General features: G+C 35.0%; 1 protein-coding gene across 4 annotated transcripts in view; it reads right to left on the bottom strand.

Annotated features, from left to right (window-relative positions):
* Positions 1-1,423: 1,423 nt before the first annotated feature.
* Positions 1,424-27,138, bottom strand: part of rabgef1 (RAB guanine nucleotide exchange factor (GEF) 1) — a 34,182-nt gene continuing 8,467 nt past the window's right edge. Inside the window, exons 1-8 of one of the 4 annotated variants that reach the window (XM_063031870.1) lie at positions 25,912-26,094; positions 23,692-23,849; positions 15,056-15,222; positions 13,327-13,414; positions 11,360-11,492; positions 10,200-10,291; positions 7,442-7,698; positions 1,424-5,661 (exon numbers count right to left, since the gene is read on the bottom strand). In XM_063031870.1, coding sequence (XP_062887940.1) covers positions 5,263-5,661; positions 7,442-7,698; positions 10,200-10,291; positions 11,360-11,492; positions 13,327-13,414; positions 15,056-15,222; positions 23,692-23,849; positions 25,912-26,090 — 1,473 coding nt within the window. In that variant the 5' untranslated portion in view covers positions 26,091-26,094 and the 3' untranslated portion in view covers positions 1,424-5,262. Of the gene's footprint in view, positions 5,662-7,441; positions 7,699-10,199; positions 10,292-11,359; positions 11,493-13,326; positions 13,415-15,055; positions 15,226-23,691; positions 23,850-25,911; positions 26,098-27,138 lie in introns of those variants that run through there. The other 3 variants (XM_063031867.1, XM_063031869.1, XM_063031868.1) reach the window with 3 other exon arrangements.

Below are 27,138 nucleotides of genomic sequence, written 5' to 3'. Positions count from 1 at the left end.
TTGTTACATGACTTGAAGAAGAAAAAAAGAGGACTTTGCATAAATGTTAAGATATTTATCCTCTAACTCCCTTGAAGATTTCATGCCTCCCATTTCTGTAATATGTAGTTGTAACTATTAGTGTAATATTTAAGGGGCTGGGATATAGGAGCCATGTATCTATTTTCTGTCTGTATTGTATCTTGTGTTGTTTGTTTTATTGGTTACAGTAATTTGTCATGTGGGTTGGAGTGGTAGAAGCAAATAAGCATAGTTACATATTCATGCTTTGTCCTAGTTAGTTTTAGTTAGAGGCAGCCAGGCACATGGATGATATCTTTTTGTTGACTGCTGATTTGAATGCTAATTACTCTTATTCCGCTTATTTTGTTAATTTCAAGCGCAAAGTGAAGGCCTGACCTCTAACTCCTCCACCTCCCTGTCCCCAAACCTAATCTGACCTTTAACTTCACCACATTACTGTCTCTAAACCTTAACATGTCCTCTAACTCCCCTTTTCTGTCCCCAAAAGCATCCCTACAAACTTGAAAAATTACCAACTCTTAGTCTATTAGGACATATAGATGAATTTAAGTAAAAAATAACTTTAAATTGAAAAAGTCAGTATTTTCTAAATAAATAAGCTCACAGATCATCTTGATTTACACCAATCTTCAGCATTCAGAATTTGGGTTTTCCCTTCATAAATTTATTTTCTCCAGTTTCAAGGATGTTGCATACATCTCATCAAATACTTCCTTAAGAGTTTGCAAAGATTCAGTCTGGCATCTAAAACTTTGACAAACTTCTGTAGATGCGTAGTGAAGAGTATATTGACTGATTGCACCACAGCCTGGTATAGTAACACTAATGCCCTGGAATGTAAAATCCTACAAAAAAGTAGTAAATATGTTCGAGTCCATCATGGGTGAAGTCCTCTCCATCATTGAGCATATCGATGTGAAGCACTGTCGTAGGAAAGTAACATCATCATCAGGGACTCTACCGTCCAGGACATACTCTCCTCACTGCTGCTATCAAGAAGATAGTGCGAGTCCTGAGGCTCTTGTACCATCAGGTTCAGGAACAGTCACTATCCTTCAAGCATTAGGCTCTTGAACCAAATGGGATAACGTTATTCAACTTCACTTGCCCATTCATTGAATTGTACCCACAGCTAATGGATCTTTAAGGACTTTTCATCTGATGTTCTTGATATTTATTACTTATTTATTAATTATTACTTTTTCTAATTGCACAGTTTATTGTCTTCTGCACACTGCTTGGACACCCAACTTGGTGCAGTCTTTCACTGATTCTGTTACAGTTATTATTCTATAAACTTATTGAGTATACCCCTAAGAAAATGAATCTTAGGGTTGTTGAAAAATCCATACCTACCTATCCCATAAATATGATTTTTAAAAATTCCATCTATGATATCAATGATAGAATGATTTGAAGACAATGATAATTTAATTTGTAGTGATCCTTTCCAAAAAGGGTACAGCAGTTAAGAAAGGTGAAAACCCCAAATCTGCAAATGTTCATTCAAGATTTACTAAGATCATTCAGGATATGCTTTACTAAGTCATATACATTTCTAAAATTCCATTTAATATTTTGTTTTGGAAATACTATATTCGTTTGACCAGGATTCCAAAGATTACATTGTATCCAACATTTCCACAATGACACTAAACAAATGTTATCATACATCTTAAAATCAAAGTGCAGACTGTAGCATTTAAATCATTTAAGCAAATGTCTTTGCTTAATCTTTAAAAATCATTTAGACACTAAAAATGCATTCAACATGGAATTGTACAGATTATTGCAGATAAGTTATACAAGATGATAAAAATAAAAAGACATGTTCAATATGATGACAATATATTTCCAATCACCTCATTGATTTTACTCTACAATAAAAATCAGCAGAAAAATACAAATTTAAATTGCACCAGTTTTTTGAAGATTCTTTGATATACCAAGGAACTCACTTGCTTTGGAATTCTTTATTTAATGGATGGCTAGTAACTGAACAACCAAGTGGAATTTGAGTATTAGAAAAGCCTGTGATGCAAAATTGTTACCATCAATTTAAATATTGGAGGTTTTATCTAACCTGTTGAGAATTTCTTAGAACATATCCTGGTTCCATTTGTTCTATCAATTCTCTGTTCAATACATTTTGCTTATTATTTCATCCGAAGAAAAAGCAAATTATTAGTCTTGTCAAACATTCACAAACCTGCCAGCAAGTTCAAGTAATGCTCAAACAATCTATTGCTTAAACAAGTGTGAGGGTTGGAAGAAATCACACTTCCTTATTAACTCACATGGCAACTGATAGAGTGGCAGTTATTACAGGTATTTCCAGTTTCAGCATTAGTTGTATTACAGAAGCATCTTCCCATCACTTTTCCTTGTCCATTTTAAATGGTACAAGCTTGCCTTTCTTATCTTCCAAATGTTACCCAAATCTGAATCTTGGGTCACTGTCTGAAAGTCTTGATAGATTACTCTTGTTAGTGAAAGAGTCCTGCCACGAGTTTATGATAAATTAATGTTTATTATTTGTTAAACCGAGAGATGTAAACTATGGAGTTAAATATATCTAGACAAAGCTATTAATTCACTTAAAATATGTAAAATCAAGGAAGTTAAATTGATTTTTGTTTTGTTAGAAATGCAGATTGCTTTTTTCCATATTTTGTATTATTTCTGCATTATGCACTTAAAAATTAAGGAAATCACAAGATAGTCAGTTAATTTGGAAGTGTTAGAAAAGATTATCTAAAAACCAACCGTATAATTAATTTTACTTTATTATTTCTGGCATGCATTCCAACCGTAGAATTGCACACAACATGAACAGCCACCAGGTGAATCACCAAGGAATGCTATTCCAATAAATGTATGTCATTCTGGTCTGAATTCATCATTGGATTTTTAATTTAATACCAGAATTGTGAAATTTCAAAAATAATTTACCACTGGGTACCCATTCAATAGATAGACAAATAAGACTGACTTCACAAACTAGGAGCATTATCCTTTACTTTCATGTGCCTAATCTCAAAACATCTAAATAAATAGTTTGAGCAAATTACAGAAATAGTCAAGACTGCAAGCTGTGCACTAGATGCCGCTAGTCTGATCCTCAAAGTTTTGGGGTACACACCAGTCTAATGCTTAGGCAACAACTATGTCAAATCTAATGCAATTCAGTTGGTTTACTGAATTATTAGGAAGCATGTAAAAGATGTGATGAAATTAAAGTTTACTTCAAGTTAAAATGCAATAATTTTAGGGCCCTAAACTGTAAATCCTAAACAATGTTAAATCCTACAAAATCCATTAATGATTTGCTTACAGTTCTTATTTCATGCAACATAAATCTTTAAAATCATTTTAGTGGGAAGAATTGACTCACTTCATCAAGGTATTTTGTGCATCCTCTGGCATAGAAAAAGTAGTGTTACTTCGTACAATAGTGCTTAATCCTCAATATTTACAAGGATTTGCAAAAAAAAAAGCACGCAAGTATAAATGAAAATGTATTCTTTTTCAATAGTAAGTTTCTGGAGATACATTGACTTTCCTGACAAGGGAAAAATGGACGCAGTTGCTTTGGAGTTTGATAACTCAGGAAAATATTTTGATAAAATTTATAAGTAACCTGTATATGAAAGTTAGATGGAGAGTCGGGAAAGATTTAAATGCCACAAATTCTACTGTACAAACTTCTAGCACTTCACTGAGGTGGTGACTATGTGTGCATTAAAAATCCACACACTATTTGACAGTGAGCCAATTACAGCAAAGGGATTTAGAGACACTCAAAGCACACACTTCAACAGTTTAAAAATTGGTTAAAATTTTGCCGCAAAGTACTTAAGTCAATTTTCAACTTCTGCACTACTTCAATTTACAGCAACCAACTCACTCAGGCTTGAACATTGAAAGAAACCTCAATATGGTGCAAATCACTTTGGAGTGAATGAAGCTTAGGAACTCAAACAAATCACCCTACTTATATAATGTGGATTTAGTTCATCCACTTGCTCACAGGGAAGTCATCACAAAAATAATTCTCAAGTTAAAAAGATAATTGTGGAGTCATGGAACCAATGTAATGGAACAGTTCATTAGCTGCCTATATATCTTACTTCTCAAATACAAGATGTCCTTAATGACACATATTAAATCAGTGAGTACTGTTATAATTAATATACAATTGGAGTGTAAGACTCTGGGGACTAGAAAAATGAGTACACACAAAACTTCTGGTGATTCAAATGTTATCAAACTATTGAAATGGTTATGCAACTTAAAGACTAAAATAATTGCAAAAGAATTGGGTGTATTCAAAATTAAAATATTTCTCTATCAAAGCGAGACCAGAACACATTTTGAATTTCAATTACCATGAACCACGTCCAAGTTATATTATTGTAGATGGCCCATTGAGCATTTCAATATTACAATTTCAAGATCTACAAATCCAATCAATTGGGCCACATCAAAATAACCTCCCAGCAAGTCATCTGTATCACTGATTGAATTTTAAAATTAAGAAACGTAAAAGTGTGTTTTACTGATGTGTTTTTTTCTAATTAATACCAGAGGGAAAATAAAAATATGAACATTTTGTGCTTTTGTTGGTTACTCCTTTAAAATATTGAAAACCTGTATGGCCAAGTCATTTACCTGTACTGCAATGAGCAAACTAAAAATCTTCATAACAAATCTATGTTTAAGATAATTAAAAGAATATTTAGAATGCTACTTATTTTATAACAACTCAATCTAAACTGAGAATACTGGTGAAAATCTCAACAGCATTATTAAACAGAATACAATTTAAGATAATTTAAACTAGAATCCCTGAATATAATTATTCTCAATGATAGCATTAAAATAAAATAATGTTGCAGAGAACACAGGAAGTAAAAAAACAGACATTTTCTAGTTTGAAAAAGATGGAACAAACTAGATCTTCCAGTAATTCACAATCTGCAATGGGAACACAATGCTAAAAGTGCTCAGCTAGTCAGGTAGGAGTTGCAAATTCTATAGGTGCTGTCTGAATGGCTGCTATTTACCCGCACCAGCATTTTACATTCTTATTTTACCTCAAAAGTACTGATATAACTTTATAATTATAGGTATTGACATAGAAAGTCACATTTAAGTTCCAAATTCTCAGCAAATATGTAGCTTCGAAATGAACACACCTTAGCATAGAGTTTGCTCATATTTGGAGTTTTAGTTCTTTCAGCCAACAAACATTTGTGGCTGGATTGGTGGTGGAAGCTTGTCATTTTCTACATTGTCAGAATCAATTGCCACTACTGACTGGCCCCTAGGTTTGATATCAAGTGGGTATTTCTCAATAATGTCTTCAACTTCTTTAGTTACACCTTCACTCCAATCAATTAAGTCTTTTTCAAGCTGTTTGGCAGCAGACAGAATCCTTTGCTGCCTCTCATTCAGCTGTGAAATAAGATTTAAGTTTTTGCACATTTGTTTCATTCCTGCACACGCCCCGGGAGACCAATCTTCAGAGTCATGTTTCTTCGGTGATGCTTGACCAGACATGTAACGATCAAAATCTTCTTGCGTTAGATTCAAAGACTGAGCATCCAACTTTTCAATAAAGGCAACTGCACAACACTGCAATCAAAGACATTTAAAGAGCATTATAGCATAACAGTGCAGTAATTCAGACCAGTAATGTTAGGCAATTGCATTTGATTCACTATTACATGCATATTTAAAATTTCCAACACTTCATAACACCATCCTTCCAGCAATGATTACTCTTAACTTTAAAGGACACATGAAATGCAAACAATATCAGATATTCTAACAAATAATCAGGGCTAGGTCCAAGAATCTCACACCAAATCTATTGTTAAAATTGATTTGTAGCGCCAGAAGATGTGCATGTTTTACATTTTGATATCAGGTCATCCATTCAGGACCAAAAACTACCAAATGTCATGGCTAAATTACTCTTCCATTATTGTATCTTTGTTATTATGCAGTTAGATTAGGAGAGAATAATTTAATAATAATGATATATTTTTACCCAAGCTGTGAAAGTCAAAGAACTAATACTGTTCAAATCTAAAGAAATAATCTTACATTTATTAGGATATTTTAAAATATAAGCAGAGTCCCTGGTCCACCCATGAAGAGACTTTTGGATTCTATACCAGAAAACAGTGATAATGCTTTGACGAGAATGAAAGGAACAATTTTACAGGCATGTGAAGGTCAATTATCTAACATAAAATCCATGAACTAAAGAGCAAATAGTGGATAGAAAGGGCATAAGAGATCCAACAACTCTGATAGCTACAACATATGCTGATAATTCTGCACTGTCATGAACACCAATGAACATCATGCTGAGAGGAGAAAGAAAGTTTATTCAAAGTATAGAAGTACGTGGTACCTCGTTGAAAGAACACTTTGGAAAACTCATCTATATCTCATTAATAAACCATCCAATCTAGCTTGCCACTATCCCAGACTCTAAGAAAAGGGCATATGCCAATTGAAAGGTAAGAAAGCTTCAAGACACACGTATCCATACTGATATTATAACACTTGGAAGAGGATACTATCCCACAGGAGTACAGCCTAGCACATGGAAAATAGCAACACAAGTTCCCATAACTTCAAGACCACAGTTACTCAAATCTTGTTACTCATTACAATACAGAGAAAACATTTGCATTAAGTTCAAGTCTAGAGCACCAGCCCCAATTCATTATTGATTTTTCACTGACGCACTTCAGAGAATGGGCATTACATTAAGCATCCACAAACCAAAGTTCCTTTCCCAAGCTGCCCCGCCTATACAACACTGACTACTGACAATAAAAGCCGCAAGACCCTGGAGAACATAGGCCACTTCCCACAACTCAGAAGTCACCTGTCAAATGAAGACCGACATCATCTCCTTCAATGCATCAGTACATGCTTTGGCAATCAGAGAACAAGCTGTAAAACATATCTTAAAGATCAAGACCTTCAACCCAAGAGACCTTCACAGCATGCATGATATCTCCATCAATTCATGAGAGCCCTTCGCCCATCACTATTCAAAATGGCATCTCGAACCTCAGGTTCCCTCACTGGGATACAGAAGTCTAGTGCTGACACAAGATGCCACATTTCAAATGACCAAACTCCCCAACCCGTCAAGTGCTTCCTGCCCCACCTCTGCCACAGTTTCCTCAACAGCTATGTCAGCACCACTGAACTAGACAGGAAATCATCCTCAACTTAAAGGAAGTACCAAAGAAGATGATGACTAGTAGAAATAACTGAAAATATCATATTTAAATTTTGCAAAAAAACCCAGCATTTACTTATTTTATCAAGTAATTGCCTAATGTTGCTGGTTGTTTTAATAACATTCTAAATTTGTTACAATACTTACTAAATTTGTGAAATAATACCCATCTTCACCAGTCATCAGTCTGCTTGGATTGCAGAATCGTGTAATATACTGGATGTTTGACTGTAACCGAGGAGGATTAGCCTTTAATACTATGTAGATAAGTGTGGGTAAGAAGTCATCAGCAGAGGCAGGTTCATTCTTTGTGATCTTTATGGCATTGAAAATGTGTTTGCTGCATTTAGTGATGCAGGTCAGCTTTTCACGTGGAACTCGTCTTGAATCCATTTCTATTACAGCTGCATGAAAATTGAGAAAATTACATACTTACTATATTTAGTTTACCATAACCCATTGTAACCTACACTTGTCGAAGATTTGATGTCAAATCTCACACAATGGCTTGGATTTTGGCATCACCAGTGACACCATAGAATTCAGTACTGATCTCAAAACAAAACTGCTAAAAAACCAATATTCTGGGTGGTGTGAATTTGACTTCCAATGTCAACTGCTGTCAGGTATCAACTACTAAAGGTATCTCTCACACTATCCAGCAGGTTACGTGGCAACACATGGAAAACCAGGTATTTCAAAAGAGACTGTTCTTTTCATCACTCTGGATTGATGTTCCATCCTCACCAACCATTCCTCATCTTGTGGTATTCTTCTAAGCAACTGTTGCATTAGCTATACCTGTCCTTTCATCTCCACCCTTCCCAACCTCAGGAACCGGGAAGTCTTTTCAGACAAAGCAGCAATTCTCCAGTTCTATGTCTAAACTAGTGTATTGTATCTGTTGGTCACAATTTGCTCTTCAAGTTTGGAGAAAATAAGCACATATTGTGTAACCACCTTGCAATGCACCTGTATGCAGTTTGCAATGAATAAACCTAGCTTCTGGTTGCCTGTCATTTTAATTCTCCATCCCACTCCTAACTTGGGCCTCTCTATGGCATCTTCCATTGTAATGAGACCTAATGTATGCTTAAAGAACAAGTCATCCGTCTGGGCATGTTACAGCATTCTTGGCTTGTGGTAACTCATTCTTTCTTTCTTTTTCAGAACTGGCTAGGTCTGCCAGTCAACCATCTGTGATTTCAAGTGTAGTTTTTCTTTCCCTCAATTAGTGTGGCTTGACATATCCCATAAAGTACCATAACAAGCAACATTAACCCATTTAACTTAACCTCAGCACAGATATTCTCTTTGCTCTACTCATCCATCCTCCATCTTCTCTATGACCTAAAATACACTTGTTTTCTCAGCTTTCCAGTCCTAGTGAAGATCCTTCAGTTTTGTTTAAAGAGATAAACAAAATAACATCCCTGATATGCTAGAAAAATAAGATTCAAAAGAAAAACTGGAACTCCAGGAAATTAATTTAACAAAAATGCTGGATAAATTAATGGAATTCAAAACTATCAAATCATTTGGAAGCGAAAATTTACATCCCAGAATACTAAAAGAGGGAGCCTTGAAAATAGTGAATGCATTAGTGAAGACAAAGTTGTCTTGATGATGGAACAGTTGTTGCAGACTGTGGAAGGAAGAAAGGAAGGATGAAAAAAAAAACAGGGGAACTACAGGCTAGTTGGTTAAACATCAGTAGGAGGGAAGTGTGGACAGCATGAAGCTGGTGATAACAGGATATTTAAAAAATATCAACAGTTTTAGATAAAGATGAATCTCAAGGCTTTATATTGCATTTGTACTTTGATAATAAATGTACTTTGAATCTTTAAAGCCAAGGTGGATTTTTGAAAGAAATAGTATCAGACAAACCTACTAGAGTTTTGTTTGTTTTTTTGAAGATGTAACTAGAGAACAGACGAAAGGACACATGGTTTTGGTGTACACAAATATGTTCAGAAGCTCTAGATAAGAATTTGGTTTGCAAAGTAAAAATTGGAGGTGATCTACTGACAATGGAATGAAATTATATTGAGACAGAAAGCAGAAATAAGCAGAATAAGTGAGGCTGTCTTGGAGAAGGGTTCAAGCAGTGAATGGAAGGGCACAGGAGGGATTAGTGGTGGAGCCTTAGTTATTCACAGCATACATCAGCAATCTGGACAAGGGAACCAAATATAATATTACTAAGTTTGCCATCAGTATATGAAATGGGGTAACTCTTTTTGACCATTGATTCCCATGTAGCAGGTGGAGAAACATTCTGCTAGGAAGTTTTTCTCATAACATAATGCCCCCATATCTGCATTCTGTAAGCAAGGGAATTCTGATTCTGTTGTAGACAAAAGAGGAACAGTCACTGTTTTAATTAAAAAGAAATGGATGTTACATTACTAAACAACGTGTCATATAGAAGTATCAATCAACTGAAGAAATTGCCTTGTCAGTCTCCAAAGTAAATCCCACAGCTGGTCTCCGGCTGTGAAAATGGGATTCAAGGATGGGGAAAAAAGGGTTTGTATGATGGAAAGTCCAATACAGATTTTTTTTTTTAGGAACACAGCCTCTTCTATCACAGGTAACACTGTAGAATTCTACACAGAAATGGCACCAAGGGCTAAGAGGAGAATAGGTACTGAGAATATCAGGTAAGACTGTATTCTATGGCAGAAAAAGATTTATGGGCCAAATGACCAATTCATGCTGTTTTCTATTTGTCTATGCATTCTGACAGCCAAAGAATAAACTAGGAAGTGTATATTTGGTTTGTCATAAGTTTAACAATTTAACTTTGTACAGTTTGTGCAAATAATCTTGAAAGTATTTCAACGATATATTTAAGATTTTTACAGACATTAATTGCAATTAAAAAAACTACAACACTAACCAGTTATTGCTTTTACAACTAATTCGTAAACTTCATGGATTTCTTCATTTACTGGAACACACAGCATCTCAAGTGTCACCCAATGTAATGCCCTAGAGTTAATAAAATTTTGTTAGCTTAGAATTGCAGAACCTTAAATTTGCTAGGACAGAGATTCAAATTTTGAAATTATCAGACCATTATTTGCTAAAGTTGTTCATGGCTCCCTATTTTACTCGTAGAAGTTCTAGCATTGCATGGGCTTAACAGGAGACACCTTTTGCCCTGAAGGGTACTACTAGACAATGGAAAAGTCAAATTAGGTGGCAGAAACTTTTGTAATCAGGCAAAGAAGCCAATGTCATAAACCACCACAGGGAAGTTCAAATTAAATGGGAGAAACAAGCTAAAAAAGACATGTGAAACTTATTTCATTATTTAATTTAGGTTTTACTTTAAAAATATTTTTAAATTATATGGAATGGTTAGGCCTTGAAATATGTTCTATAGAAATATTATTAATTCAACAGCATTTTTGTATTTTGGTAGATCCCACATATTATTGAACGGTTATCTTTGATAAAGATATTCAGTAACACATAATCTTGACAAAATTGGCCCTTATGCATCAAAACTACCCTGCGAGTATGACAGACTGTTCTTGCGAATATGCTAGAACAAACAATGAGACCCAGGCATCTGGCCATTGATTTCTGGGTAAAACACATTCTGCCTCAATGTGGGTCTGACACACAGAGAAACTTAAAATACTTGTGCTTTTCAGCCAAGGAAGGGCAGGTTTAAGGTGCTTTTAATTAAAATACATAAAAAGTAAATTCAACACTTAACTTGGAATGGACAGTGGCAGTACGACCAGAGGACACAAGTTCAAAATAGTAAAAGCTAAAATTTAGAACACATCGGCAATAACTTTAATATACACTTTTACTAACATTTGAAATGGATTTTGGAGAAGAAATCTGGAACCAAATTTCCAAATTCATTTATTCAAAATTTAAATATATCACAGGGTCATTCTGGAAGAATACGTTAATGCAGATTAACTGCTTCGTGCACAATTAGTGACCTCAGAACAAATTTACAATTCGTCATATTTTCTTTCAAAAACATTATGTCTAACCTTACTTGAAAACAAGTTCAGCTGAAGTGAATATTCTTACCGAATTCGCTTCTGAACTGCAAGATCTTTCTTCTCATCATCAGTAGTCTCTGGACAAAACACTGTTTTGTACAGTCGTGTCATCATATAGTTTTCAATCTGATCCATAATCTTCTCTATCCCTTCAGGAGAACCTAAAACAGTAATTGTTATACAAGAAGAACAACTAGAGAGCAAGTTTTTTTTAAATCACCAGAAAATGTGGAGACCACCACGTATTAGAAAGATTGATTATTTAAATCTGAATGTTTTGCAAATAATTGGTAAAGCCATGCTATGATTTCAGTAAAGTACTGACAAAGTAACTATTGCACAAACCAAAACTAACGCATTTGTTTCTTTGGACTGAACATATTAATAACACCATTGAATCCTTCTTATTTTAAAAAAACATTCTATTGTCTTACTTCCAAAAAATTATTTATCAGCATTATTTTAAAATAAATAGATAGAATTAAGGAATATAATTTGATCTACCAAAGGAAAATAGAAAACAGATTGAGAGGTTCTTGAGCAAAGATATCAATTGTATAGTGAAATAAATTTTCTTCATAAAAGTTATACATTTTCCTAGTTGCTGCTCCCCAAATTTACTGCTTTATATCCACAAACACAGAAGACTCTTTGATATCTCACTGAAAATTATTCATAAGGCAATGCAGACAATCTAGATTAACCAAGGAATCTTAACTATGGTAGTAGATAGATTACCATAGATTACTGCATCTTTGTTCAATGTTGCACACATACCTTGTCATATTGGGCCAAATGATAAAGTCTAGGAATGAGACAACTAAATATTTGCCCTTTACATCAAGAAACACGACCACATGCATGCTCTTACCCTTGAATTACTCCACCTGTGATCAGTTAATTCAAGAGATAAAGTACCAAATCCAAAATATTCTAAAGATTCAACAAATAGATAAAATCTGTCAGAGAATGTTTTTCTTTCAAAAGGATATAGTTAAAACACAAATTCCAATTTTTAAAAAAATGGGCATCAATTTTAAATGCTATGCAGAAACAAACCTGAGTATATGAGGGTGGTGGGGTGCAACTTGAAATGTTGAAAATCCATATTGATTTTAAAATAATAGAATATAAAACCAAGAAAAGCTTTATTAAAAACTTTACTTGGCCTTTCATGCCTGCTCCGCCTTTGAAAAAGATCATGGCTGGCCTTTTAACTCAGCACCACTTTACTTCACTAACCACACATTTCTTGACTCCCTAAATATTTGAAAAATAATATCTGTCTTGAACTTCTACAGACCTCATGGAAATTTATGTATCCAACCCTGAGCAAAGGTGGAATTTCTATCAATCACAGTTTAGATTGCCTTCAAACTTGTTGCCCTATGAATCACAATTACGTTTTACTGTCTCACTGTTGAAATGTGTTTGTGGACAAATGTCTAAAATGTATGGATGGGGAATGAGGCGAACTGAATAAAGAATTCCAATGATTCCCAATCCTGTGGATGAATAAATTTCTTATCCCTGTCCTGAATGGCCTACTCTTTATTTTGAGACAATGACCTCTGATTCTAGCCACCCTAATAGAGGTAAATATCAGGTCTCCACCGTCTCCTTTAGCTCAGGTTATATTGCAACAGAAACACATTCACAACACAAGCTTACTGAAAGTCTAATCTGCCCCAAACAGCAAAATGCTTATAAACCAATGGGTAGATCAACCACTGGTGCATGATACTAAAACTCAACTGGTCAGGCAGCATCTATTCAGGAAAAGATCCTTGGTAGTACCAGGATAGGCAAAATTGCAAAAATTCAGATGGGAATTTAAAAATAAACATTAGAAACCATTAAGGACTGGAGTAGAACACATCTCCATCACTGGAAACTCTTTAAACCAAGATAAAAAGTGTGTTTGAAAAATTCCAGGTCAATTGGTCAATCTTAAATGATCAGGTTCATTAAAAAGTCCTATCCCAAGCAAGGTACCTTTAAAACTGGAGTGAGACTGTAGTCGGTCAACCATGCTTTGATAGAAATCCTGGACGCACTCTGACTGTTCTTCAATACTTAATTCCTGAGAAAAGTTGAATTGCAAAAAAAAAACAATTAAACATTTGCATCAACTGATTTGATATCTGACTTTGTTATAAAAGTCCTCTTAAAATAAGCTCTTGAAAAAGTTTGCATTTCTATAGTGCTTTAACTGTTATAAAGCATCTTAAAATACTGCATAAAGGCAATAATACAATTATAATATGGTAAGGAAGCTGACAGTCAAATGGCATGTTCAAGTACAAGTTTTGAAAAGTGCTTTAAAGGTTATGAGTAAACTTCAAACACTTGAAGCCAGAAAGTGTGACTGAAAGGGGAGCAAAGTTCAAAGCCTGAAAACGAATGTTTTTTGCCAGTTTTCAAGAATGGAAGTGAAGAGATGGGGTAGCAATTTGCAGATAGGAGGGGTTATAAATGAGATCATTTAATTCCTTTTTCCATCTTTTATTCTGAATAATTTCAACATACTTTAGATATAGACATGAATAGTTTGAATGTTGGGGAAGTTAATTTTCATTATTGGAAAACATGTTTAGTGTTAGCATTAATTAATTGTTGTGCAGGTGCTTATTAACACAAGACATTCTGCAGATTCTGCAAATTCAGAGTGATACACACAAAATCCTGGAGGAAATCAGCAGCCCAGGTTGAGTTCTGAATCCATCTTTCTAATACTTAGTCGTCGTCACATTTTCTGGTGTTTGAAAAGACCCGATCAGGTCCTGATGAAGGGTCTTGGCCTGAAGCATCAATTTTTGTTCCTCGCCATAGATGCTGCCTAACCTGCTGAGCTCCTCCTGTATTTTGTGTGTTACTGCTGATTCTTAAGGTAGTAAAACAGTAAGGAATTCTATTAAATAACAGGAGGATTAACTGATCACCTAGTAATTCTCTTTATTTAGCTAGTATTAACCTTGTCTTGAGCACATGGTTTGTAACAATGCTATGCAGTTCCTTTCTCAAAAACTTATATTTGACAACCTGCTTCTGCAATTGGGCCTGCCACCACCTCATAGGACATACTAGCTTGAACTTGAGTCAGACTCCCACGATTATCCAGATACCTTAATCCCTTGGTCCTATCACAAACTTCATGGCTGAGGCATGGTGGTGGCTGATATTCATCATCATCAGAACTAAGACTTAACCTGAATGCTCAAATCCTTCCCTCAAACACTATAGATGAAATGATATTTACTCGGATGAAACTGCGGTTGAAAGCCTTTAATCATGAGCAGAAACGACTGGTATTTTCATTACAGAAGGGATTTAACTACAGACAGTTTTTGATTAAGTAAATTGTTTAATAAAGTTGAAAAGAGTTTCAATAAGACCAGTTATCAATACACAGGAAAGATGTTTGAAGAGGTGAAACAAACTGATAGGTGTGGTTAGAATTAATTTAGTTAAGTTGAGATAAATATCAATCACACATTTCTATGAAATTTTTGTTCACTTTAAAGAATAGCAGAGAATGTTTGCTTTGTAAATCTTACTAAATATAATGGCTCAATTCTAATTAAAAGACTAATATTACTTTTAAGTGCCAACAGTTTATATTTAGCTGTCCACGCATTGTGCAACTTTCACTTGTAGAGATTAGAAAAATAATGTTTTTGTTATACTCAGAGGCAAACGGTAACAAACTTCTTTTGAACCTTACCTTTTTATGCTGCATGTTTTCAATAAATGCCCGACATTGTTTTAGTATATCTTGACCAGGCCTACGAAAGCTCTTGAGGAAATCAATAAAGTCCTTCGAAGCTCGTTCTGTTTCCAGACTGGCCTGTCTATTTATGGATGGACTTGAAGCTTTGACTTCCTGACTGTCTGCTAGTGTAATAACAATACAAAAGTAAGAAAGCCAGTATTCAAAGGGTTTTATAACAACTGTTTAATTTGGTTTGAGTAGGAAAAGTGCAATCTTCTTGCACTGTAGTTTTAATACAAACAGCATGTAATACATCTGCAATGTATTTCATATTGAAGAATTGCCCCATTTAAACCATAGGTGGATTCTATTTTGACTTTATGTTTGGCTACTTTACTTCAGTTTGCTGTACCTCTCAAAGATATTTCCAACTGAATCACTGCCCTAAAGTCACTGAGCAACTCTCACCATCAAGCAGACAGCATCCACATTCTTTGACAACAGACAATTTTTCTTTGACAATAAAATCACTCCATTACATCATTTTCAGAGATACCAGAGATCAGAGCTTTTTGCTTGCATTTATGCTGGCATTAAAATCACAGCAAACAATTCACACATAAAGCTTACATGTAGCAAAATCCTCAACAAGGAGCTAATTTACTTTCTAGGACTTAACACAGTTTTTTTTTAAAAGGTGTGTTATTTTTATCTTTCTAACCAAGGTATATAGATATAAACCAATAAACTGGCATATCTAGTTGGACCTCAAGCGCCATTGGGCATAACCCACGAGCATAATCAATTCATTATTGGAGGATTGACTGTCATCTTTCTCCAGTTCTGCAAAATTCTCTTACTCTCCTGCTGAGAATCAGTGTGCAGAATAGATTCAACTCCATCACTTGCTGGAGCTGAATGTATCGTTCACACTCAACCTCAACAAGTGAGGACCTTATTATACTTCCATCCCTGCTACGCATCTAATAGATTACCCACTCGAAGTTAAATCTTTTCTGGAATCTTTTTGTACTCCTCCTTTTCTCTCCAAGCTCATCTTGTCCACAAAATTCACCCCTTGCTCCCTTGACCACTCAACTTCTCCCACATTAAATGATATTGTTATAGGCTCCTTACCTCAGTTATAAATCTCCTCCCAACCAGTAAAGTATGTACCCCCCCGCCAAATCTGTTGTGATCATTCTCCTCAGAATTCCAAACCTCTGCCTTTCCCCATTATTATCCTTAAATATGCTATCATAGAACAGTAGAGCACAGGAATAGACCTTTTTGGCCCATACAACATCTATGCCGAACACACTGCCAAGTTAAACCTGCTCAATCTGTGCAAAAAAATGTGCCTGGCAAATCTTCTTTAATCTTTATCCCTCTCACCATATATGAGCTTCCTACCCTGAGAAAAAGAGGCATAGATAAAGATCTACCTTATTTATGCCTCTCAAGATTTTATATATCATGATTAGGTCACCCCTTAGCCTCCAATACTCCAGAAAAATTATTCCAAATTTGTTCACCTTATCTTTATAGTTCATACTCTCTCATCCAGGCAAAATCTTGGTGAACTTCTGCACTTCTCCAAAGTCTTCATATCCTTCCAGTAACATGGTGACCAGAACTACACACAATACTCCCAACTGTGACCCAAACAAAGTTTAAAATATCTACAACTTTTATATTCAATAAAGGCAAGCATACCATGTGCCCTCTTTACCACCCTATCTATTTGTTTAAGCGAGCTATGGACTTGTATCTCAAGGTCCCTCTAAATACCACACTTACCTTACATTTATCCTTCCAGATTCCATTACCAATTTCTACTTGTATAACATTACTAATTCTACTCTAATTCATGAGATGCTCAAAGTTTCATCCATGACTTTTTTTTAAAAAAACATTTTCATTACTGTAATTCCTTCAGATACCGTGGTGTCCCATAAATCTGCTGCCAGCATGCTGACTCAAGCCTTCAGCTGGTCTGACATTCCTGTGCTTGTTCACTTACAATGATCCCAGTTAAACAACACCAACATGATGAGTCTTATCCTTGTTATCCAAGGATTTACCCCTTATTCCTGCAATTTCCACCATCTCTACTGCCCTTATATTTCACTCTTCTAATTGAGCCTCTTGAACACAATTTTAAACAGCTCTATTCTGGGAATTGCTGTTTGCAGCTATCAAACCCCTAAATGCCAACATATATAGAGGAACAGACTTTTAATATATTGTATTCATCCACTAATATCACCAACTTTAACTTCTATTTAAGTTTTGCAACTGATAAATACAATGCAAAGATGACAAATAAAATCATAGCAATAAAGCCATATTCCAAATACTCATATATTTATAAATTATATATCACAAAGTAATTCCATGCTACATATTTAGCAATTTTAAAATTCATAGCTAACTCCATTACATGACATATGAATAAAGCTTTACTAAGTAGCCTTCTAAACTACAGCAATCTTACTACAAGTTATTAGTGAAACATGTTTCAAAGAGCTCAGAACTGTTACCAATTTAATGTCAGTAATTGAAGGAAATTGACAGCAACTTAGCTCCATATTGTTTAGAAAGATTTGAAACTGTTGGAAGTTTAACATTCTTATCCGATGTAAATGGTAACAGAATAGAAGGATAAAAGTAATTATTATGACTTTGATACATGGGAAAGATGTAGAGCCGTGTTGTTATTGTAATGTCCTCATTAATAAATGTTCTATTGTTTATTATACCAAATAAATAGGATACTCCAAATGACTTTGTTAGAAACCACTGGTATTCAGCTGTTTGAACGAAAGAAAAACTCCTAGATTACTGCACAATTAATGGTAGATAGATATCAATGATTTATTAACATTCAGGAAGGTAGAGTCTGTCTACTCCCTCTGCCACTGGAGTCCCCAAGTCATGTAACTGCGTCACAGGCTCTGAGATTATACTTGGGGCGGGGGGGGGGGAGAGAAAATCACCTGCTGGCACATGATCTAACACTCCATTGATTTCAATATGAACTGTAGCTCAAAGAATTGGCGTAGAACAGAAGACCATTTATTATTTCAAAAATAAAAGAAAACGATTTTATATTAGATGTCAAGTGATTCCAGCTTTTTCAGCCCGTGAAGTCCCACTAGAAAACCTGCTCTCTGCCAGAGGCAATCAGCAACAGGAATCCCTCACTACGCTGCCAGCAACCCAACGACCACTGAATTTCAAGATATAAAGGATTGGTCTCTTCCAATAGGGTTGTGGTGACACCAGTCAGAGCAGACTAAACGTAGTATTCTCAGAGGTGATGGTGGGGTGGTGGGGGGGGCAGGGGGCACGGGTGAAGATCATGCCAACGATACCCGAGAATTATTTCAACATTTAACAAAACTCAGCGATGTTAATTATATTTTTCTACAACATGTTTCTTCTGCATGTTCACATATTTTGGTCCCATGTTTATGATTCCTAAAGGAAAACAACAAACTGGCCCTTGCACAAGAATTATTATCCTGAAGTTAAACACTGAGACATAAATTAACATTCTTCAATGAGGAAAAACAGAGTAGCAGATATATTTTGTGCAATGTGCTGAAGATCTGGAAATAGCTTAGTCTCTCATTCAAGTATATCAGTTTTTTTGCACTTGTAAGCAACTCATCAACTGCTAGGGTTATTCTGTTAAGAAAAAAATTAGGTTAGATAATTAGATAAAGTAAGCAGAAATATATGTATATGTACAGAAGGATCATACCCTGGTTAAGATACCTTCCCACTGTGAATATGAACTTGTCCTAGGAACTATTACAATCGTTTGTTACTTATTCACATTTTCACGTCTGGAGTTCAGGTTAAGGCCAGCAGTTATTTTCTATTCCAACCTTCCCTTTCTTTAGGTATTCCAATCATGTTGGACCTGGAGATCTAGGGTTTATATAGTTACAAAGAAGAAATAATATTTCAAACTCAAGACTGTGTGCAACTTAGAGGGGAGCATGCAGATGATGGCAGAGTTTCAAAGGTTTTGGAGGTGCTGTCAGAGGAGTTGAGGTAAGTAATTGCAATTCCTTGTCTGAACAGTGCAGTGTAGTCATTCAGTGCCACTGATGGAGAATGAGTGTTCAGGGTGATCGATGTGGTACCAATCAAGCCCACTGACATGTTCTGGATGATGCAAAGCTGTTACAGTGTTGCTGAAGCTGCACTTAGCTGGGCAAGTATTCAATTCCGTCATGCTCCTGACTTGCAGGTGGTGAAAATGCTTTGATGCATCAGGTGGTGAGTCACTCATCACAAAATAATGAGCCCCTGAACCCCCTTTTGTAGACTCAGTATTTTTCTTGTTCCTCTAGTTGAATTCATGATCAATGACAATTCCCAGCATACTGATGGTGAGGGTCTTGACAATGAAATGCCACATAGACTATCAGAAGTAAATGGCTAGGTTCCTGCTCGTTAGAGATGTTCACTGACTGACACAAAGGTTAGTTGCCATTTATTACTCCATGCCTAAATGTTATTTAGGTGTCATTGCAAATGTAGTCTAGTCTTGAGTTGCTTCATTTGCTGAAGGCAGTTGAACATTTGAAATGTTCATTGATCACTACAACTGGAAGGTCACAAAAAAGTCCGTGACGCAGCTGATTGTTGGCCCTGGAACACTGCCCTGTACAGAAATTCCGAGGTGGGGTGTGCCTCACCTTTGACTTTTATTGAGTCAGGACTCTGTGCTACCTGGTCCTGACCAATTGGTTATCCATGAACAGGTTATTGGTGAGTACCGTCTGTCAGTACTATTGCATTAGCTAATGAAGGACTCCAAACTCATTTTAGAGAATTGTAAATTAAATCAAGAAAATTATTGTTTACTTTTTGAGGAATACAATGCAAAACTCAAATGTATTGTTCTAAATGTTCTGTAACAATCCTGAGCCCAATGACACACTTGATAAGTACCCACCTTGCAACTTACCAGCAAACACTGCAGTAAAATGAGGGCAAAAGATTATCAAATAAACACAAAGCACATTAAAAAGGCATATTGTCCCCAAATGCACATTAATATCAAACAAATGGAAACAATTTTAAAAATGGATTACAAAGAGTATATATTTTTAAAATTTTCCAGCTTGATGAAAGCAGGAACAGCAGCAACATTTAATCAATATAAATCCCAACTAGTTTTTGTTAGCTTCAAAATGCTGTTTCATACATTATTTTCATATATCTTACAAGTACAACAGGGTCTAAACATACTGCTTGCTCAATTGACATTTTCCAATTATCTAGCATCATACATTAGCTCTGTATGACATTAAGGGATAATTTAATACTTTGATCTACATTCTTCTGGAACCAGATTTGATTGCATTAGCCATAAATGTACAGCCAGAGGTAGAAAAAGATTGGCACTTTAACTAGATTCAGATAGTGAACTTTAATCCATTATTCCTTCCATCTTTACTAAAAACTTTAGTAAAGTTCTTTCATGTTAGCAAGTTATTTATCCAACCCCGATTATGTTGCTGTCTTCCTCCCTCACCTCACTTACTCAACCTAAAATATCATCGTACTTCATAATTGCTACTGATGTTTCAGGTCATTTAACTAGCTCCTACAAAGTTCATCATGCTGCTCCAATGAACTAGTTGGGTAACTTCAACTGTTAAATGCAACTGAGCTGATGCATTGCATCTGCATTTTCTACCAATCAACAATGTAAATGTAATCTAAAATCAGAGATATCTTCTGATAAACCAATTTTACAGGTTGTTGTGGTTCTTAATAGATTAATAATGTTGCAAAAATGATTTTACTTTATTTTGTTATTCTTTTAGGAGCAAATATATTAAGGGACATAAAATTTACAAATCACAAATGTGTAACATTTTTATAGAACAGATTTTTTTTAAAGAGTCAGAAAATACTGAACTTAATTACTTTTTTTTATACATGACAATGCAATCATATAATCTATTTTAGTTTCATTACTCAGAAGTCTCTGATTTTTATATAACACACCTTTCAAACCAGAAGAGGTTAATTTTTAATGGTCACAGTTGTTAACTTAAAATAAAACATTAAAAAAAATCTCACAGCGATTTGCTCAATGGTATGCATTTAAGAAATAAAATTTTGAATGCAAACATTTGAAACCTCACAGTTTCAAACTTCCTTGTTTGAATTTGAAACTTCCTTGCAACAACCTTCCCAAAGAGATAGAAATTTAATGACTTTTGAAGTGAAACTCCAGGCCAATCATCTGTGGCCAGATCTGACATTACTGAAGGAATTGCACACCTATGCCTTTAGAGTTTATCGCCAAGTGGCAGAATTTGAAAAAAACTAGCTCTTCAGGAAAAACAGAAGAATTATCTTCAAAAGCTGAATGAAGAGACCACGCATTCTCTTACAACAGCTGTTACCCATTCAGAAAATAGAGATTTCTACACAAGAACAAACTCTTATGGGGAACAATGTTTAGTAAGAGTTATTTCATGTTTTAATTTTTTCCAATAACTATTTTATAAAGCACAGTTGTGCTCATGGGATTCAAATGCAAATGAAAAACGATAAAATACTAGTATAAAAAATAAAAATGAAATTAGACTAAAGAAGCTGAAATTATTTTTCACAGCAAAATTATATCACTTCAAATAAAAGCAACATTGTTTAATGAATAAAAATCTTCTGATTCAATTAAAAAGATTAATTGATCAACAACTATGGGCAGTAAAAATAACCCCCAGTTACCGGGTTTGGGTAACATACAATACCAGCCAGTACAGGCAGACAGCTTAGTGGTTGCGCTGCATTACCTTCTGTAGAAGCCAGCTCCCAAGGCAGAGTAAAAATCTCCTTCAAATCCCTAAAAATGTTATCCGCATTGCATTCCCTCCCACCTATTCCTTTTTTAAGAGGTTTGTCTTGATTCACTAAACATATAAAAGGAAGAAAGAGCAAAAGGGGGGGGGGACAGCATGAATGGAAAAAAGAAAAGCCAAAACTTAAAGTGCGATTACTTGGAGCATCATTACATTGTACAAAATACTGAATGAAATTTAGATACAATTAAACATATCAAACTGACAAAAAAACAGTCGAAATGGAGCAATGAGTAGTGTTTTCTCTTTGATTATGCTGTAGAAGTGTAATAACTCCAAAAATGTGCAGCAAGTCTATGTAAAAGTACCTTATTGCAGTTTGGAATTTGATATATTTAGGGTCTAAATATGAGCATCAATTCCTGAATAATGGAGGCCAAATTACTCCACACCATGGACCGAAATGTGAATGAGCTTGAGCACCACTTCCAACCAAACAGCTCCAAGTAGAATGGCAGCAGGTGAGGAATGTGCTTATAGCTTACAATTCTTAAAAGAAAACATGAAGTCTATGAAGAAAATAAGGTACGATTAAAGTAAATATTCACATTTCAAATACTAATGGGAATTGCAGCTTCCAAGGCTAAATACAGAATTGTGGGTTTTCCCCAACAGAGACTGTTTAGAAATTGCTATAAAATCACTATATTCCGTTAACAGACCAGCCTGCGCAAACTCGTGCTTCAGACATAACAGTTACAAAGTAAACTACTGTCCCACTTTCAAATAATGTTTAGCTAGCAAACTGGCTAAATATTTTGTATTGAAAGAAACTAAAGAACGTCCACATCAAACATAACCCCAAAAATGAAAAATCAACCTGAGAATTCATTTTCTTCCATGATGTTACTTGAATGCTGAATATTTCATTCAGGTTTTTTTATTATTTTAAAGAAATGTTTGATATGTTTAAAATGTAGAAACAGATAAACTGACCTAATTGATCTATAGCTGTGTGAATTTTTCCTGCTTTTGAAAAGGATTACTTTATTACCATTAGTAGCTTCATAGAGTTAACTAACCCTTTTCTGTAAATATATTGCTCTAGAATAAGATCGCATAGTAATGGACAGTTTTCTATAAACTTAACAGATTCTTATTCTCAGTGAAACTGAAGCAAGTGTTTTCCCTTTCATATGGATCCAAATGAAAATTCATTGTTTTGTCATTTAAAATCCTGCACATCACAATTATATAAAGATCAACATTGATTTGAGTATTAGCATTGTTGGACTAGGGTGTAGAATTGTTATTTTTCTTGTGTTTGCTTATACTTTTTATAAATCACCCATAGATGCATAACTTGGTTAGTTGTTCAGTAATTGTAGCATAGCTGCTTCTGTATTTTTCTAGAAGCTTCTTAGTTCTTTTTTCTACAGGTGTCACACCACTTGAATCTGGTTATTTTGCAGGCCAATTCTTATCACTGGAATATTTTTTATATTTTTCATTGGAGCTAGTTTTTGTAGAGTACAACCAGAACAACTTTTTTCTCTGCTCCTTTCTTCATTGTTTATTATTTATTATTGTAATACTTAATAAAACAGCCACAAGCAAGAAGCTTTATGGCTCATTCTTGACTTCCACAGAACCTCCGCATCTCAAAAACACCAGAATCCAACAGCACCAAACAATTACTTTGAGAATTTAAAAATCAAGAATACTTTGCAAATTCAAGGCTAAAATACTAAACACAATGTTTCTCTAAAAAGTAGCTAATTAAAATATTTTCAGTTAAAATATATTCACCTTTTTTTGGTGCAGCCCTGGATGATGGGCTGAAGAACTTTTTGACAGTCTGAACTTTCCTTTTAGTCTCATTTGTCTTTTTCTCTTCGAATTTAGAAAATGTGAGTGACGGTGCCCCTTGACTGCTAGCATATGCAGCTTCTTCCTCACGCTGTAAACTGAATAAAAATATTTGAGTTTACTCTACTCAACAAAACAGAGACTTCATCATAAAGGTAAAAGGATTAGGAGAAAAACAAAGGATGTAGAAAACAGACCAAATCCAGCATGTTTGACAAAATTAATGTAGTTTATTGATTCAGTGCTTAATTAATATTGAGGTTAGGAGGTGGATGTCAAGAAATCTCTAAGCATTACTATTATGAATCTAAAATGTAGAAATAAAGTGTAATTTCTCCAACCTTCAATTAGAAATGAAGATAAAACTTATGAAAGGTCATCAATGTAAATTATTAACTCTCTTTCTGTCTCCACAGTTGCTACCTGACCAGAGTACCTTCAGAGTTTTCTTTTGTCATTTCAGGCTTCTAGCATCTGCCATAACAAAACTACTTGCAGATCATACTAAAAAGTCACTGCTCCAACTGCTTCTGAGCTGACCAGTGAAAGAAAAAAATGGATTTTCAATGGCAGTCTCAAGTGCTAATAGAAAAAGGATAACAATTTCATTTTTATGCTAAGAGGGTGTAAGCAACTGACCAATGCAAAGATGAAACAAAATTAACAATTACTCTACATTTAATCAAACAGTTGAACTCTCGGTTTTGCAGGGTCCCAGGCACATTCCAAATGCAACTAACAATTGCTGAAAGCCCCAGGAATCAGCGAAAAATAGTGTCAAATGTGAGGAGCAGCCATATGCATATTGAAAATTCATTCAAATTGTATGTACCAATGTCCGTGTATAAAGGATTCCACCTAATAATTAGAACCTCAGGCTACAGATGAGTGAAACTGATAAAAATCATTCACTTATGTTTAATTTATATTGATTGTGTGGTCATTTTTGTAGTCTATGGTAACATATACATACTTAGATAACAAATTTACTTTGAACCATCTGACAATGATTTACAAATTAATAAAACAAAGTCTGTGGATTCTCAAGTAGCTTTGAATATAATTTGCCCCAAACAACTCTGATGTCTTACAGCAGTTAGGTTAGTTTCAGAGAAACTGCATGGAAAATAGCATTGCAATCAAGATGAAATTCCAGGCCACTTCATCCATGAATTCAAGGCGAAATGAATATAGTAAAAATAAAGTAATTAACATGGGATTGTATATAGAACAAAATATTGAAGATCATCTGCTTGGGTTCAAGTAGGCTACAACTTTCTGCCAGCAGTAAAACTTGCATAATCATGGTAAGTTTGATCTTGCCTTAACTAGATTTCTTTGTGCCCATTCCAATCCAAAATGGCAAATCCTGGATGTTGCACAACATCAGGCTTTCACCACCTATGACAACTGGCTAAGTTATGGCCCGATGATAAATCATTAAACCTGGTAATATCTCTGCATCATCTCCAGGAGCATGCAAAAATTAATTTTTAAAATGCTGAAACAATTAAATGCTTAAAATGTTAAATTATAACACAAAATAACTTAAACAATTAAAACCTATATGAATGAAAATCAAATTTGAAATTTACATAAAATATAAATATTCAGCTAGGTTCCTTGCAGCTGTAGCATGGGATTCACTTACATACTGCAAGCTCAGAGTCCACACCAAGCTGCCAGCATTTGTTTCCAAGTTCCGACAATGAGTGAATTAACACAAGTGGAAGATGTGGTGGAAATTTTGCACTTGTATTAACGCACTCATAAATTAAGCACCGGAAATATAATGCTGGTGCTGAAAACTTCATATTGCCCTTTATAGGTATTCTCCACATTTGTATTAACTGTTCTTAAGATCTACCATAAGGTAGGTGCTCGATCTGTACACTCTAGTTCTGTCAAGCTCAATATTACATTACATAATTGGAACATACTAATAAATGCCCTTCTGTTGAAGTTGATGACCAGAATTCCAGATTGGTGTTTAGTTTAACAAGTGCACATTCTGAAAAGAAGGTATCTTAGTTGGCTAGTGCAGGATGCCTTGTTTGACTAAAAATAATCTGTATACACTGATCAGCATATACTTACAACCTGAGAATATGCAAGTGATATTCCCAATTGAACACAAAATTATCAAATCATGAGAATTACCGTTCTGCAAGCTCCCAATCTTCCTGAATTTGTCGCTGTCTGGCTTTACTATACTCTTCTCTCCAGCACTTAGAACAAAATCCTTGCCACGCAGGATTTCCATAGTAACCACAGCCTTTTTTACATAGGAGCTCGGATTGGTCCACGTGGATTCCTCTACGTTCTGATTTCAAGTTCATCTTTCTACTGGAGACAAACAAGGTTACAGTAAAGTCAAATTGTGGCTTAAAGCTTGAAAGGAAATTGATCCAGTCATGTATAAAACAGCTACATAAATCTGGTAAAAGGCCATCAAATAATTTATAACAACATACTTAATATTACAATTATATTGTGAATTATTTGATTGGAAAAAATATTTTAATATGTAAAGTTAGAAAGTTATTTTAATTTGTTCTAGAAATATTAGTGAAATTTTCAAATTAGCCTTCTCAAAATAGCTCCAGTAAGCTTGCAACAAAATATTATGCCAGTGATGCTTTGCTACTTCTCACACGTTTAAATTTAATATCTGGGACACATTTAACATTGATTGAATAACTGATCTGCAGTACCATATTTAAATATACACCTTTAAAATGTGTGTACAAGATACATTGTAATAAGGGTGATATCAAACTATTTTAAATCTACGGCAAGGCATTTTTCACACGAATTATTCAATCTAGGAGTGTGACAGGTTAGTTGGTAGAGTGGTGTCACAGCAATAACTTTGCACGCAATCAGTAAAATCAAGAAATTCACTGTGGACCAGGAAAGGGAAGCTGAGGGAACATAAACCAGTCCTCAAGTGATCAGAAGTGGAAAGAGTGGGAAGTTTCACATTCTTGGATCTCAACATCACTGAAGATCTATCCTGGGCCCAACATATTGATGCAATTACAAAGAAGGCAAGACAGCAGCTATATTTCATTAGGAGTTTGAGACGACTTGATATGTCACCACAGACTCTCGCAAACTTCTAACTGGTTGCATTACCATCTGGTATGGAGGGGCCACTTGCAAATGATCAAAAAAGCTTTAAAGGATAGTAAACTCAGCCAGCTCCATCATGGCCAATAGTCTCTACAGCATCAAGGATATCTTCAAAAGTCAATGCCCTCAAAAAGGCAACACCCTTCATTAAGGACCCCCATCACCCAGGACATAGCCACTTCTCATTGCTGAAGCCTGAAGACACACACTCAATGTTTCAGGAACAATTTCTTCCCCTCTTCCATCAGATTT

This window comes from Mobula hypostoma, chromosome 23 (assembly GCF_963921235.1).
Source record: "Mobula hypostoma chromosome 23, sMobHyp1.1, whole genome shotgun sequence".
In the NCBI taxonomy this organism is placed as follows: domain Eukaryota; kingdom Metazoa; phylum Chordata; class Chondrichthyes; order Myliobatiformes; family Myliobatidae; genus Mobula; species Mobula hypostoma.
This window is presented reverse-complemented; position numbering and strand designations above follow the sequence as displayed.